We start from the raw sequence: 16,472 nt of genomic DNA, 5'->3' as shown, positions 1-16,472 counted from the left end.
GCACACATAAAGCCCAAAAAGGAGGGAGAGGTAATTTGTACAAATAGGGAGAAAACTGGGGAGGACCGCACCTCCAGAACAAGGAAGAGGGGAAGGGGAGATGAGAGACAAGAAGAAGGAGAGTGGATAATGGGGCATAATACCGGGATAGATATTGAGCAAAAAAACAACATCAACCCAGTGAATACACCAAGGGGAGTAGAGACAGCAAAAGGGACTACATAGCCCTATTGATGAACTAATAAGGACTGTCCCTACCTGTCAGTGGAGGTTGGCACCCTAAAACCTGCGCAAGTGGCGCCCCCACTCCGCGGCGGCTGTCCCTACTCTCCTTGCCCTAGTTCGCCCTGCACTCATAAGAAGGACCGATAGGACAACTGTTCATTTAGGCCCTGAGGGGCCATTGTCTGCAATCTAAAGATCCACTTGGTCTCCCTTTGGAGAATCAATTTGTCCCAGTCACCCCCTCTTGGCGGGGCAATCACTTTATCGATTCCCATGAAACATATCACGTTCGTGTCGTTAGGATGCACATTGTTCACATGTCTCGCCAGGGGGGTGTCTCTTTTCAAGGCTATATCCCGTAGGTGTTCCCCCACCCTTCTTCTTAGTTCTCTTTTAGTTTTCCCCACATAATCCACCCTGCACACACAGATGGCCATATAGATTATCCCATTGGATCTGCAATTGATAAAATGTTTGACGACAAAGGTTTCTCCGGTGACATTGCTTCTAAAGTCCTTTCCTTGTATCATAACCTTGCATGATACACATCCACTGCATCTGAAACTACCGTTGATAGAACTTCTTAACAAATTGTTTCCCAGGTGACCCGTGTAGTGGCTGTGGACCAGTCTGTCCCTAAGGGATCTACCCCTTTTATAGGTAATCATGGGTCTTGAATCGACCACATCACCAATGTCTTCATCCATTTACTATTTTCCCGCCATTTTCTGTGTGATGTTACAGGTAGACCACATACGGTTATATTCCTGGACATAACGAGTTATTGATTGTTAGGGTCACTCACTATCACAGACAGGCTTATACTTGTTTTTAGGTCCTTTGGACTTGTGTATTACTTTTTTATTCAGTTGTAATAAATGCTAAGTTTTAATCCTTTGTAGCACTACACTCGCTTTAAAAGACCTAAAACAGGGTAAATATCCCAGACACCAACTGGTTTTCCAGTCTTCTAGTCAAAGGCTTTGGACTTTCCAAAAATGACATCAAATTGCTGACAATTTCCAGAATCAGGATGTTACATGTGCTGAAGTATACAATGTCCTGATACTGTTTATTATTACTACCATGTATGACAAGCTGGACTCCGCAAGATAAGTGTCTGGCCAGTGCTGGCAAAGACAGCTGCCATCTAATGTGAAAATTCTGCCGCTTCTCGCTGCTTTAAGTTAAATGTTCTGAACAATATTTGATCATCATTTCTATGTATTAGGATAATAATATATGATATTTACAGAAAATTAAGAAACATGCATTAAGTAATGAAAAATTGTGTCTTCATGGATCTATGTACAAAAGTTGTAACTATAAAAGTAAATTTTTTTAGCATTTCTTTTTCTATATCTTGCACTTCAGGAAGTGTACACTTATTTATCGATATATTTAGTATGCATCTGCTATCTTGGATGAAAGTTGCCCAGACAGAGCTCAGGGGTTCTTTGTGAAGACAATCCCTGGAGCTCGGTTGTGTTTACAAACCTGTAAAACAGAATTTTGAGGCTGTGCTGCCTTGTGAGTCCATGTCTTGAAGAAAGCAACAAAATATCCTGGAAAGAACTTTTTTCTAAAGTTATTTTTTATTTAAAGTTTTTCAAAGTTTAAAATACATAGAATCCTGAAAAATCTCAAATGTCCCATACTGTCCTTGACACTAAAGGAAGTAAGCTCATAAACGATTTCTTGATGCAGTGTGGAGTGCAAACGGCTTTTCTCTGCGCTTCAGGTCAACCACGTGGAAAGAACATCTTAAATCTCCAATTTCTAATAAAGGATTTTTTATTTTTGTTGCAAATTAAAAATCAATGCTTTTCAAAGTTTTTCCAAACTTCTTCATCAGGATAGGGTATAACAAAGTTAAAGCCCTATTTGCTCTCAATTTTCTTTCCAGTGTCTTAATAGTAATAATAATAATAATTATTTATATAGTGCCAATATATTCCGCAGCACTTTACAAGTAAGTAGGGACATATGCAGACAATATAAACAATACAATATATCACATTTCAACAGTTACAGGAGGATTGAGGGCCCTGCTCGCAAGCTCACAATCTATATGGAAAAGGGGGGATACAATAGGTAGAACATGGTCATCAGCCAGTATCTGTCTAAGGGCAGTTACCGTGTGGTATTTGGTGCAAGGAGGATATGGAGACAGATGAATAGGCAGGGGCAGATTATGATTAACATTTAGGAGGGAACAGGAAAGAGTTAGGTAGGTGAGTTGAGGTGATAGGCTTGTCTAAACAGATGTGTTTTTAAAGCACTTTTGAAGACATAGGGGCTATATATCAGTCGGATCGTTTGGGGCAGTGCAGTCCAGAAAACTGGCGTGGCACGAGAGAAGTCTTGGAGACGGAGGTGTGAGGTTTGGATTAAGGAGGATGTTAGTTTTAGATCAGCTGCAGAATGGAGGGCACGGGAAGGGCTATAGACTGAAATGAAGGATGAATTATAGCGCGGTGCAGAACTGTGGAGAGCTTTGTGGGTGAGAGAGATGAGTTTGTATTGCATTCTGTGGTGAAAGGGTAATGTGGTGAAACGGCAATGACTGGCACAGGGTAGAGGTGTCGGGGAAGCGGCCTGATAGAAATACGACCCTGGCTGCTGCATTCAGAATGGATTGGAGAGGAGACAGTTTTTTTATCAGGGAGACTGATCAGAAGAGAGTTGCAGTAGTCCAGACGAGAGTGAATAAGAGCTACAGTAAGAGTTTTTGCACTATCAAAGGTGAGAAAAGGTCGGATTCTGGAGATGTTTTTAAGGTGCAGGTGACATGAGCAAGTGAGTGATTGAATGTGGGGAATAAAGGAAAGTTGTGTGTTAAATATGACTCCAAGACAGCGAGCTTGCTGCTTGGGAGTTATGGTGGCGACACCCACGGAAATTGAAAAGTCAGATATAGGTAGGTTAGTAGAGGGAGGAAAAATAATCAGCAGACAGACAATCACTGGTATTTTGTATTAGAGTGGGGGTGATGTCAGGTGAACAGGTGTATAGTAGCATAGAGATGATACTGGAAATCAAATCTGCTGATGGTTTGTCCAATAGGGGCAGTATAGAAGGAGAAGAGGAGGGGACCTAGGACTGATCCTTGTGGAACCTCAATGGTAAGGGGAAGATTAGAGGAAGAAGAGTCGGCAAAAGATACCGTGAAGGAGCAGTCAGAGAGATAGGAGGAGAACCAGGAGAGAGCGGTGTCCTTGAGGCCTATAGAGTGGAACATAGTGAGGAGGAGCTTTTGATCCACAGTGTCAAAAGCAGCAGAGGTACCACCTGAGGAAGATAGTTTACTATCGAAACACGTTGTGGAAAGGGCTCATTAAATTTATTCTTTAGCCCGAAAAAAATTTTCACCTCTAGTGTTCATTCTTTTAGCATCCTTTAGACCGCTTTTTATTTAATTTAATTTGGACCAAAAGCAGCAGAGAGATTCAGGAGAAACAGCAGGGAATAGTGGCCATTAGATTTAGCTGTTAGTAGATGATTAGAGACTTTAGTGAGGGCAGTTTCCGTAGAGTGTGAGGAGCAGAAACCGGATTGTAAAGGGTCGAGCAGAGAGTTATCTGAGAGATAGCGGATTAGACGGAAGTGGACCAAGCGTTTCAGGAGTTTAGAGATGAAGGGAAGATTAGAGACCAGTCTGTAGTTAGCAGTGCAGCTCTCATCCAAGGATGTCTTTTTAAGTAAAGGGGTAATGATGGCATGTTTGAATGAAGAGGGAAAGATACCCAAAGAAAGAGAGAGGTGTCTTCTATTTCTCCCTAAATAATTCTAGAAAAGACCATTCAGCATCCCATTTCTTTTAAAACAAAATTGCTTTTCCACAGCCATTTTCTTTATGCAATAAAAAATTACTATTTAAAAATACCATTTGTTTGCAACATAAATCTGTATGTACACAGTTAGAAATCCATTGCTTTCTAATTAAATGCAACTTTGTACTTGATACTCAAATTTATTGAAAGGGTATCTCCAAAAATACAAATTGTTGGGTTTATGTTAATATTATACAAGTATAATATATGTGTACTAGAGATGACTCAATTGACGTAAATCGAATTTGTGTTGAATTTTTAAGAATTGGCTAAACTTGGTGAATTTGAAAAGTTTGCTAGTCACTTAGCGCAAATCTCCTAAAATGGCTACTGCTATTTTACACATTCCAGAAGATTACATCAGTCAGAGGATGACTGAATAAGTTGAGAGGCAGCCAGACGGGATTCCTTCAAATGTCTTGCATATGTCACATCACTTAGTATTGCACACAGTCAATCAGAAGGATCTGTCATAGATTGTATAAAAGCTAAATTTGGAAAGTGAGAGGTTTTCACATCTCAGAGCATAGCCACAGTGATAGGATGAGAAGGCTATAAAACACTGAAAAAACTGTACAAATAGTGTGTACCAGCACAGCAGGGAAGATGAGTGTGTCAGGAAAAGAGAATAGTGTTTTAAACATTATTCAAGGTAATTTGGAAACTTTGGAGTAATTTTGCTTCACCAAAAATCAAAAGTACCTGGAAAATGTTGGAGCATCTGGTGAATTCAAGTGTCAAAAGATTTGTTCATCTTTAATGTTCAGCTATTTTAATCTGCATCTTAGAAGATACTGAACTGGATCAGAACATATCTATAGAATTGGCCCCTAGATCTCCACATTTTATAGTTTTATTGTTTTAAAATTCAAAAAAGACACAAGTCGAACGTGTTCAACCTTTAACTTAACATGTTGATACAGAGCAAGACAAAACCCCATGAGGCAGATGCTAATCCCTCAATATTAGTGGAAAAATTCCTTCCTGACTACACATAAGGCATTCAAAATCTTAAACACTTAAAAGGAATCGAGCAGTTCAATCAACCCTCCTAAGCTGTTTATATGATCAAAAAGATTATAAGATGCTCAATAATATGATACATTGATCTCTCCAGTCTGATGCCTTTCGGAGAAATCTTTTTTCTTAATATATAAATGAGCTGTTAAATTCTATTAGCCGGACTCAGATCTCCCTTAGAATCTGCCTCCAGAGCTTATTTTAAATGAAAGGAGGTGTTACCAGTGTTAGGCTATGTACCCACGATGCGGAAATGAAGTGGAAAATTTGCGCTTCATTTAAGCATGTCCTTTCCCGGAAAAACGCATGCGGAATTTCGCAAGCGTTTATAGCGCGTTTTTCGTGCGTTTTCACCATGCGGAATTGCCTTGCGTTTTTTAATGCATTGAAAAGGCAATTCCGCTTGCGGAAACGTAAAATTAATTGACATGCTGCGGATTTTTGTGCGCATCAAAAACGCTGCGGAAAAATCCGCAGCATGGGCATAGAACTTGCGGATTCTCATTGGGGATCATGGGGTGCGAAAGAACAAGCGTTTTACAAGCGTTTCCGCTGCGGAAATTCCGCATCAAATACGCTTGTAAAATGCTACGTGGGCACATACCCTAAGACATATAGATCAGGAAAAAAGTCAATCAGTCATTACAAGTCTCACACTGGTAACACCACCTTTCATTTAAAATAAGATCTGGAGGCAGATTCTTGTGTAGATCTGGGTCCGGCCCATAGATCTTAACAACTCATTTACATATTGAGAAAAATGTGGATTTCTCTGAAATAAAACATCAGGTTGCAAACATCAAGGTATCATTTTATTCAACTTTCTGTGACCTGCTTGCCTTTATAGACGGCTTAGGAGGGTTGATACTATTGGCATAAATCTTTTAAAGTAGTTATTAGGTATCTAGTAGCTTATTTATTTTCTTCAAATATAATACTTGATTGTGTGTATAGAACTGCACCTATTTATGTGCATTCCTAGTAGAAAAAACCTTAGCAACCAAGAATTTAGAATTAAGTTCCATGTTATTGTAGTAATGGAGATCCAACACATAGTCTCATATGTTCTTGCTATGAACTACTTTATTTGTCAAACAAACCTCAAATACTTAGGTGTAGATTTATGCAATAATTTAATCTTTTTATTAATTAGTGTTTATTTTGTTACATAATCCAATCTCATTTTATAATTAAATTTGAATTTATCATTGTATATAGAATATGATTTTTTTTATCTTAACTTCTTTTAACCTTCTCTATGTTTTAAAAGAAAGACTCAATTCATTTTCAGCAATTTTCACAAAGTGAAGGTCCTGGATTTTTTGGAATTCAGGAATTCTCTCCATAGTTTTTAATGAGAGGCATAGAGTATCATTATACTACTTCTAACTTTGGAAATTTGTGACAATACTGTTGCATTATGACTTCTAATCGTTAATCATACCATCTCTTACTCTACTGTATTACAACAATTGAGAGTAATGCAAACTTATTAGTCCAGATATATTTGAAGTGAGATGTTTTATAATTTGGCATACATATTTCTCTTTTTTTCTTTTTTTCCAAGCACACATACTTTTCTTTATCTATAATGAACGTTTCCTTCTATGGAGAAAAATATCTCAGTGTCTACTCACACTGAAGAACAAATAAGAATATCTAGAAATTTTGGACAAAACTTTTCTGTCTCCAAAGTAAAATGGAATGTCAGTCCTCACCCTCAATCTGTGCCTAACTTGGAAAAAATTCCAAATAGCTACATCCATTCTAGTCCTAAATGAATATCCTCTTTTCTCTTGTGCCAATAAGTTAAAAAATAATCAACATAGATATTTTAATCATCATCTCTCCACATCCCAAACCTTTTAGCCTCCCCCTCTTGTCTTATTAAACATGTCAACAACTTAAAAATCAATGAGAACAAGAGAGTGATTTAATTATTTATTTTACTCACTTATATAGCGCCATTAATTCTACAGAGCTTTACAGACATTATGGGCACTGTCCCCATTGGGACTCACAATCAAAATTCCCTATCAGTATGTCTTTGGAATGTGGGAGGAAACGGAAAACCTGGAGGAAACCCACACAAACATGGAGAGAACATACAAACTCCTTGCAGCTGTTGTCCTTGGTGGGATTTTAACCCAGGACCCCAGCGCTGCAAGGCTGCAGTGCTAACCACTGAGCCACCGTGCTGCCCATATGGATAAATCCTGTCTTTTACAGATCCCTATTTATGCAAAAAATGGATCTGTCATCAGATTTTACAATACAAATTGCACACATTATCAAATAGATTTATTTGACCTCATGTAGTTGGTCTATTTATTTGGAAATTCATGTTGAAATGCCTCTATATTTCGAATGGTAAAGTATTTTATGAGCCAAGTTAAAGAGTGAGAGAGCTCATCAATTCATGTACAGCGCGTTTCGAACTCTGTTTGGCTACTTCCTCCCAAACTGACTCTAAAATTTGTTGTATAAATAAATTCTCGATTAACACATTCTCAGTCTTCTACCCTTCTTGGCAGCACACCAGAGTTGCCGCTTTTTTCTCCAGTTTCTGCGACCTCCTCCCCAACAAGCTGTGGGGTGACGGCAGAAAGAGAAACCTCTTATTGTGCCTCATCATGATTCACAGTGGGTCACAACTCACTCAGGCGAGCGAGCCATCCACTTGCTTTCATACTTGTCCTTGCAGTATTATACATGAATTGCCTCTTTCCTCTCTTTCTTAAAGAAGCACTCACATCAAAATTTGTTTTCTTCTAATGCATTGCAGTCATCATATTATATAGCACTGTGTACTTACAATTGCTCATTTTGCCCTTCTAGCCAGTTAATTCTCTTCTTTTCCATTAGGTCTAAGGAATCACGGGATTATAAACTGACTAGCTGAATCCTTCAAAGCTCTATGTAGAAACAGGAAGTCCCTGGCAGGGGCGAGTAGCGGAGCAGCTGGGTCAGGAGTTGAAAAGGGGGATGACTCTTGCAAGGGAAAGAGACTTCCTATTTCTACATAGAGTAGAAAAAATAGAGGAATTATCTGTTTAGAAAGGCAAAATGAGCAATTGTAAGTACACAGTGCTATATAATGTGATCATTGCAAATATTAAGAGGATTAAAACTTTGATGGGACTAGTGCTTATTTTAGATCTCAGCAGTAGGATGGATACTGATGAGCTTTCAATCAATCCAGTTGGGTAAAGTCTGCATTGACATTTTCAAAAACAGTTATACATTGCTACCACTCTGATATGGAATTTCAAAATATAAATGCATTTGATTCTGCAAATTTCAGATCAGTTTTTGAAAAGTCTAAGTCAATTTTGGTAATCATTTGCATTGTCCCACTACATTTCAAGACAAATAAATCAGCATTGCAAATAATCTTGTTTGTTTTGATTGAAAAGTATCATACTGTTTTGTGCATGTAACTCATGTGAAGTCTCAATATATGTTATTGGTACAAATTGCATGAATAAAATATTAAATATATTGCCCAGCTGTCCTGCAGCAACAGTCATAGTTTTTACAATATGCCAACACTAAGAGTTGATTGGTGGGGGTGCATGGTGTTGGACCTCCACTGATCTGATATAGATGACCTTTGCTACAGATAAGTCATCATTATGTAGTGATTGGAAAAAGGGCAGATTGTCAGTTGCATATACTGACTCAAATATATTTCTAGGTAAAGCTTTAAGAAACCATTTTTGACTACTAAAATTTGGATATTGTATTACTAAAAAGACAAGCAATTTCTCATCCTAAAATAAAACTAAGGATATAGTGCAGTAGATTGCTTTTGCACCTGTATTACCCCCATGCTCTTTCACATTGGAATTTGGATATGATTGATGATATGTTGGCACCTGGTAGATTTTTAATCTGTATGGTCAACCACCTGAAGACAAGGTCAAGCAGATGTATGTAAATTTCCTTCCACTGAGTTTGCAAACTTTAAAATATAGCATGTAAATTACCAACTAAACCAACGGGGATTTATTCATTTATGTTGCATCCATTTGCAAATTGAAGCAGATATAAATAAATTTTAGGCCCAACATTTTGTAATATTACAATGTGTTCTGTAGTGTATCCCATAGATTTACAACATAGGGTAGATCTTTTAGAGTATCTCAAATTAGGAATAAACTTAGGTTCCCCAAAAACATTTAGCTGCAGAATGTCTAATAGCCAAATATTTTTTTTAATAAAAATGTTTGCACAAAATTTTTGAATATAAAATTGAAATGTGTTACATAAATAATGCAAATATGACAAATATATGAGAGGAAATTATATGATTCACAACTCGGTAAAAAAAATCAGCAGTATGCAATAATGCTACATAGTATATAATAGCAAAGATTAAAGTTTACAACAGAACCATTATGTAAAATATATGCAGAAAGAGAACATTGTACATCATAAAATGAGAATGAGATGTTACCATGTCAACATAAAAAATATAAACAGTGGGTAGAAAGCAGCGCAAATTGGAGACCTTTACCGGTATAATGCACTTTGTTTACAAAGCACCTTTTGTGCTTCCATATTTGTGGAAGATTGAAAAAAAAACAAGTATTTTCTGGCTGGACTTTATCATTATGCCGCCATGGTAGAAAATTAGTCTAGAGCCTGTGATGGGAACATTGTGGACTAGGACATTTCACCGACAGCAGTGAGAGCAAAGTTATTACCACAGAGGAAATTTGGGTTGTAGTGATGATGATAAGCATGGGTTTCAAAGCTAAAAGGTAAAATCAGTTATATATATTTGACAAAGCACTTCTTGCCTCCATAGCTGTTGATCATTGCCAATTATGTAGTGGGTATGATAATAAAAATCTTACTGTCATGGAGAGGTCTGTGTTTTCTGATCAAAGCTGTAATAAAAATATATGATACATAGTTATATTGAAAACTCTAAAAAAGATACTTCAGTATTGCTAACCATTGTAGATGATTAAATCAATTTGGAATGCAAGTCAAAGTTCATGAAATCCGCTGGCACCACCAAATACGACCAACATGTGATTCGATTCGAGCGAATCACCTAAAATTGGTCATCATCATTTTTCATGATGTAGTAGATTGCATTTATCACAGACTGCTGTATGAGCTTACTGAATATATATACTGCTGCTGAAATAGATATGGAACACGTCACCAATTTTCTAAGTCAATATACACTGCTCAAAAAAATAAAGGGAACACTTAAACAACAGAATATAACTCCAAGTAAATCAAACTTCTGTGAAATCAAACTGTCCGCTTAGGAAGCAACACTGATTGACAATTAATTTCACATGCTGTTGTGCAAGTAGAATAGACAATAGATGGAAATTATTGGCAATTATCAAGACACCCTCAAAAAAGGAGTGCTTCTGCAGGTGGGGACCACAGACCACATCTTGTTACCAATGCTTTCTGGCTGATGTTTTGGTCACTTTTCATTGTTGGTTGTGCTTTCACATTTGTGGTAGCATGAGACAGACTCTACAACCCATAGAAGTTGCTCAGGTAGTGCAGCTCATCCAGGATGGCACATCAATCCATGCTGTGGCAAGAAGGCTAGCTGTGTCTGTCCGTGTAGTGTCCAGAGGCTGGAAGCGCTACCAGGAGACAGGCCAGTACACCAGGAGATGTGGAGGGGGCCATAGGAGGGCAACAACCCAGCAGCAGGACCGCTACCTCCGCCTTTGTGCAAGGAGGAAGAGGAGGAGCACTGCCAGAGCCCTGCAAAATGACCTCCAGCAGGCCACAAATGTGCATGTGTCTGCACAAACGGTAAGAAACCGACTCCATGAGGGTGGTATGAGGGCCCAACGTCCACAGATGGGGGTTGTGCTCACAGCCCAACACCGTGCAGGATGCTTGGCATTTGGCACAGAACACCAGGATTGGCAAAGTCGCCACTGGTGCCCTGTGCTCTTCACAGATGAAAGCAGGTTCACACTGAGCACATGTGACAGACGTGACAGAGTCTGGAAATGCCGTGGAGAGCGATCTGCTGCCAGCAGCATCCTTCAGCATGACCTGTTTGGCAGTGGGTCAGTAATGGTGTGGGGTGGCATTTATTTGGAGGGCCGCACAGCCCTCCATGTGCTCACCAGAGGTAGCCTGACTGCCATTAAGTACCGAGATGAGATCCTCAGAACCCTTGTGAGACCATATGCTGGTGCAGTTGGACCAGGGTTCCTCCTAATGCAGGACAATGCCAGAGCTCATGTGGCTGGAGTGTGTCAGCAGTTCCTGCAAGATGAAGGCATTGAAGCTGTGGACTGGCCCGCCCGTTCCCCAGACCTGAATCCGATTGAGCATATCTGGGACATCATGTCTCGCTCCATCCACCGTCATGTTGCACCACATACTGTCCAGGAGTTAGCAGATGCTTTAGTCCAGGTCTGGGAGGAGATCCCACAGGAGACCATCTGCAACCTCAGCATGCCCATGCATTTTAGGGAGGTCATACAGGCACATGGAGGACACACACAATACTGAGCCTCATTTTGACTTGTTTTAAGGACATTACATCAAAGTTGGATCAGCCTGTAGTGCATTTTTCCACTTTAAATTTGGGGGTGACTCCAAATCCAGGCCTCCATTGGTTAATAAATTTGATTTCAATTGATAATTTTTGTGTGATTTTGTTGTCAGCACATTCAACTTTGTACAGAACAAAGTATTCAATGAGAATATTTCATTCATTCAGATATAGGATGTGTCATTTGAATGTTCCCTTTATTTTTTTGAGCAGTGTATTTTTTTGGTGCTATGCTCAGGTGTCGTTATAACCCATCCCATCCACACAGGCAAATAAATCAAACCATAGATGTGCATAAATTAAGTTATGTGTAATAATGAGAAGTGACACAGGGAAAAAGTATTGAGCATGTTTACTAAAATGTATTTAGTACTCCGTACAAATGTCTTTGTTGGTCATGACAGCTTCAAGACGCCTCCTGTATAGAGAAACTAGTCTTATGCATCGTCAGGTGTGATTTTGGCCCATTCTTCCACAAAAACACTATTTAAATCCTGAAAGTTCTGTGGGCTCCTTCTCTGAACTCTGAGCTTTATTTCCTTCTGTAAAGACACAAGGGTCAGTGGGTAAACTCATCCGCTGGTCCAGCTGTCTTTAGAAAGATGACAGGAATCATCCCACTGAATGTCCGTTCTCCTTCCCCATGAGAAGAACACTACTCAGGCAACATATTGTGAGGGTACCACACTCCGGTAAGAATTTATTGGGTCACCAACAGTTATAAGAATGTATTACATTCCCAGCAAGGACACATGATCTCACCCTTCCACTAGCTCGATGGGGGATTAGAAACTCCATGACTTCGAGGCATCCAGGGCCAATTATCCCAACCGGCAGCACCCTGATTTTAGCAGGCACCCACAGAGAGGAGATAGCGGCAAGCTTAGGAAGCGGTTTTTCTGCCAAGGAGATGCAGAAATTCTCAGAAAATGTCTGCTTCAAATCTGCATCGTGGGCACATACCCTAAGCTCCCATATCAGTGCATTGTCCAACAGAAGTAGGGGGAAGGTAGTCATGACTGCTCCCTCATTGTTTCATTGTTCAATTAAACTGCATAATTGTCCTCCAAGTGGTAGAGACTAGTACTGGGGGTTAATACAATCCGTAATCATTAGGCATTCCACAAATTAGCATACAAATAGAGTATTTGGACAGTCTCAAATAAAACAATGGCTCATGTCCCTTGACTTACCGAAGAAAGAAATAGCATGTCTGACATAATTAAAAATAATTCAGCCCCGCACCAGTGGCCAGATTGATGCTGAGTCGTCACACCTTCCATAACTTTTCTATTGGATTCAGATAAGGTGACTAACAGCTTTATTTTCTTTCTCTGAAACCACTTGCTGTGTGTTTGGGATCATTGTCTTGTTGAAATGTCCACCCTCATTTCATCTTCAGCATTCTGGTAGATGGCGGCCGATTTTTTTCAAGAATGACTTGATACATTTGTCCATTCATCTTTCCTTCAATAATATGAAGTTTCAATTTTCAAAAGATCCGCTCATTTCTAATGATAGTACCATACTGATGATGGTCTATACATATGATCATTTGATAAGTAAGTGGTAATGCCAAACTATCCTTGTGAAAGAAATGTATATTGTCAATGAGTTTCCAATTTCTTGTATTCTCTTTAATACATTTTATTTGAAAGATAAAATAATATTAGAAAAATAGGTGGTGAATTCAAATTTCAAAAGGTTCAATCTTCTTTACTCGTCATCTAATATGTGGTCAATACACGTAAATTATTTTTTCTTTTAAATACATTCTTTTTGGTCTCAAATTCACTACCAGTAGTAAGAGCACCCACCTCTCATCAACACGCCCCCTTTTGTTTTTGACAGGTGCCCCGCCCCTTTTTGATTCATTCTGGCACTAACCCCGCCCACTCCCCTGATCTAAACCCTCCCCTCTCCTCCCTATTATCCGCCCACTCTCCGCCCCTATGTGTGTGTCAATACCTGTTACGTCAGTTCTGTCCCCGCCCCGGAAGCAAACCCTTATCGCCCCTATGTGTGTCAATACCTGTTACGTCAGTTCCGTCCCCGCCCCGGAAGCAGCCCCTGTTCAGCCTCTGTTACGTCCCCCGTGACCGCCCACATGCCCTTCACCCAAGGTTGTAGGTTAAAGTGTAAGCGCCCCAGGCAGCCCCAGGATCCCTAGGGTTAATGTTAACAGGCACACCAAAATAGATTGAATGATTTATTGAACAAGAAATAGTAAGATACAAACATTTGTAGTACACATTACAAAAAGGAAATATCATTATAAAACCACATCAGTTCTATAGCAGAAATAGAGCAAGATCATGTTTCGCAGGGCGGTTTGCAAACCTGATTATAATTGCATAATGGCGTACGTAAAATCGTGATAGAGTTAGAAAGATTTTGTACAAATGCATCTACTAGACGATCATTTTGTTTTAAATCATTTGTAAAGTTTTTCAGTATTTGCTTCAATGTTATTCCCGCAGCGACGTGATACAATACGTAAATACAAAACTGTCCGCAAAAACTCAACATAGAGTCTTGCAGCTGGCGGTTCTGATAGCAATACGTCGGGGTGTTTCTTCTTTAAAATTGTATAATCGTATTCGGAAACACGGCGGTGTCAGGTTGTAACCCGTAACTGTCAAAAAATAAGGATTTGTTCCTGCATAGAATAATGAGTAGCCAATGAGTACCGGGCTCTTCCGAAGAATCTGTATTGACGATGTAGGCGCTAGGTCTATACCTGATAATGTGGCGTGGTAAGAGGTCGCAGGGAAATACGCCGTCAAACATACTCCGAGTAACTGGATTTCGGCTCAAAATGCATGACAGTTGCATAGTATTCATTATCGATGAAGACCACTGTGGAGTCACAAAAGTTTAATTAAAGTCGTATAGGACTTCTCGACGTTGGTTAATCTCCAGTACAGCCGTGTTGACAGCATAAATTATCATATTCACCGTGTGTGGTGTGGCATCCGCAAATTTAATTTCGGCCCGTAGGTTACCCGTTTTAATGAGCGAAAAGTGAGTGCTCAGTTCCTGATCCAGCGACAAATCGAACGTGAAGAAAGTGTTGCCGCTCATAAAATCATCATGGTCTGCTTAATCCTGCGTCGGCTTTTTGTTTTCCGGAGATGTGAACGAGAGCCATATATTCCCTCACAGCATGTTCAGCGTCAAAATTAGGGTGAAACGGCTTGGTGGGGATCTGCTGTCCGTCCAAATACAGAGCAGCGTGGTTGATCCTATAATGGTGAAAGCAAAGTGGGTTTTTCTGGTAACTGCCGCTGAAGGCCTCATTGTCCACAAAGCATAGAATCACCGTTTTTGGTATCTGGCCCAGAAAAAGATTTTCATGATTACTATTTCTCGTTCCTCCAGGGATGCTATAGACTTTCAAAAAGGCTCTGTCTAGAGCGTATTTAGTGGGGCTTGTTAGTAGAGTTTGGCTGTGACCGATCCTGATGGCAAGAGAGACTTGTACTCTTTTTACGTAGAGGGCGGAATTCACGATCTGAACCTTAAACTGTTCCTGTTCGGGGGTCATAAGGCAAAACGAGTCCTTATTTCTTGATAACTTGATCTTAAGATCTAGACCGTTCAAAATGAGTTTCGGTTGATTAAAAATGTCACCGAAGATCGGGCCCATGAGTTCCACAGGCTTTGAGAGACGGGTTGCGTGGGCTCTGCTTGCAAACCCATGATTTTGATTTTCGCTGTGGAGTACGGTGGTCTGGTGATGGCCAGCCGTGTGTTTATAGAATAACCCCGCTGTAAATTGCGATCTCAACGTTTGCGTACTGTAGTTTAAAAGTGTTTCAATGTAGGCCCGGTAACTATAAAGGTTATCAGATTGTGAAATCAAACGGTCTCCCAGAGTAATGTCCACTGGATTGAAAAGTGTGGCTATGGGGTAATTAATAAGTCCCACACGCGTGCCGGCCACGAGAGCCGTACCATCCGGCTTCAGGATGCGGCACTGTACGGTCAAGAGTGTATTATTCAAGTCGTAAAAATATTCCCCGCTTCCCGATATGAAAAATTCCAGGGGTGAGTTATCGGCTAGAGCGGCGATGGGTTGCACCTCAACAAAAAACGATTTTTCGACGCTAGTCAGCATGCGAGGTACGGTATAGATATCCAGTTCGCTTTTAGTGCACTCTATCAATGCATCGTGAATAAACGCCATGACCTGTTATTAGATGTCACTCGTGAGGCGAGTGACGAGAGCTCGATTTACATTGAGCGGTGTTATTCATGAGGCGCGGCGGGAATTGCGGTGAGCAGGGTCTTTTTGCTCATGGTAAAGAGTTTCTTTCTCTTTTTCTTTTACGTGATTTTGTGGTTACGTAGATTAGTCCATCGCCCTCTCGATTGTTTTTAGAGGTGCGATTCAATCTGTCCACTACGGCCGTAGACATACTCGTGATAGCGTCTTTAGTAGTGATGAGCGAGCATGCTCGCCACTGCTCGGTACTCGCCCGAGCATTTCAGTACTCGAGATGCTCGGAGCTCGCCGAGTACTTTCGAGATGCTCGGGCGGGGGCTCGGGTCCCCATCCTGCATGTATGGCGCTATTTAGAGCACCAATCATGCAGGGATTGTCTGCCACTCACTGTAATGCCACAGCCATGGTGGTTGTGGCATTACAGTGTTTGCCCAAATGGATGGGAACAGTACTCACAGTGAAACATGAAAAGCCGGCAATTCAGCAGCGGCATACACCGGTACCTACAATTTAGAACAGAAAGAATAGAGCATGACACATAGATTAGATAGATAGAAACATGTCAGTCACATATATAATAAGTATAGTGACAGTGTTGGTTACTGTACTT

The 16,472-nt window shown here is 40.1% G+C and overlaps 1 protein-coding gene across 1 annotated transcript; it reads right to left on the bottom strand.

The window, feature by feature from the left end:
• Positions 1-14,725: 14,725 nt before the first annotated feature.
• Positions 14,726-15,823, bottom strand: LOC141248137 (uncharacterized protein F54H12.2-like). The gene has a single exon (XM_073669323.1). It carries the CDS (start codon positions 15,821-15,823, stop codon positions 14,726-14,728), a length of 1,098 nt encoding a protein of 365 aa, XP_073525424.1.
• Positions 15,824-16,472: the final 649 nt, after the last annotated feature.

Source organism: Phyllobates terribilis, unplaced genomic scaffold (genome assembly GCF_046119375.1).
Source record: "Phyllobates terribilis strain yellow unplaced genomic scaffold, ASM4611937v1 Scaffold_2__4_contigs__length_985480577, whole genome shotgun sequence".
NCBI lineage: Eukaryota > Metazoa > Chordata > Amphibia > Anura > Dendrobatidae > Phyllobates > Phyllobates terribilis.
The sequence above is the reverse complement of the archived record's forward strand: the minus strand, read 5'-3'. Positions and strand labels throughout refer to the sequence as shown.

Excerpts from the sequence above, each read along its gene's own strand:
- LOC141248137 (XM_073669323.1), bottom strand. The coding sequence starts at position 15,823 with ATGGCGTTTATTCACGATGCATTGATAGAGTGCACTAAAAGCGAACTG.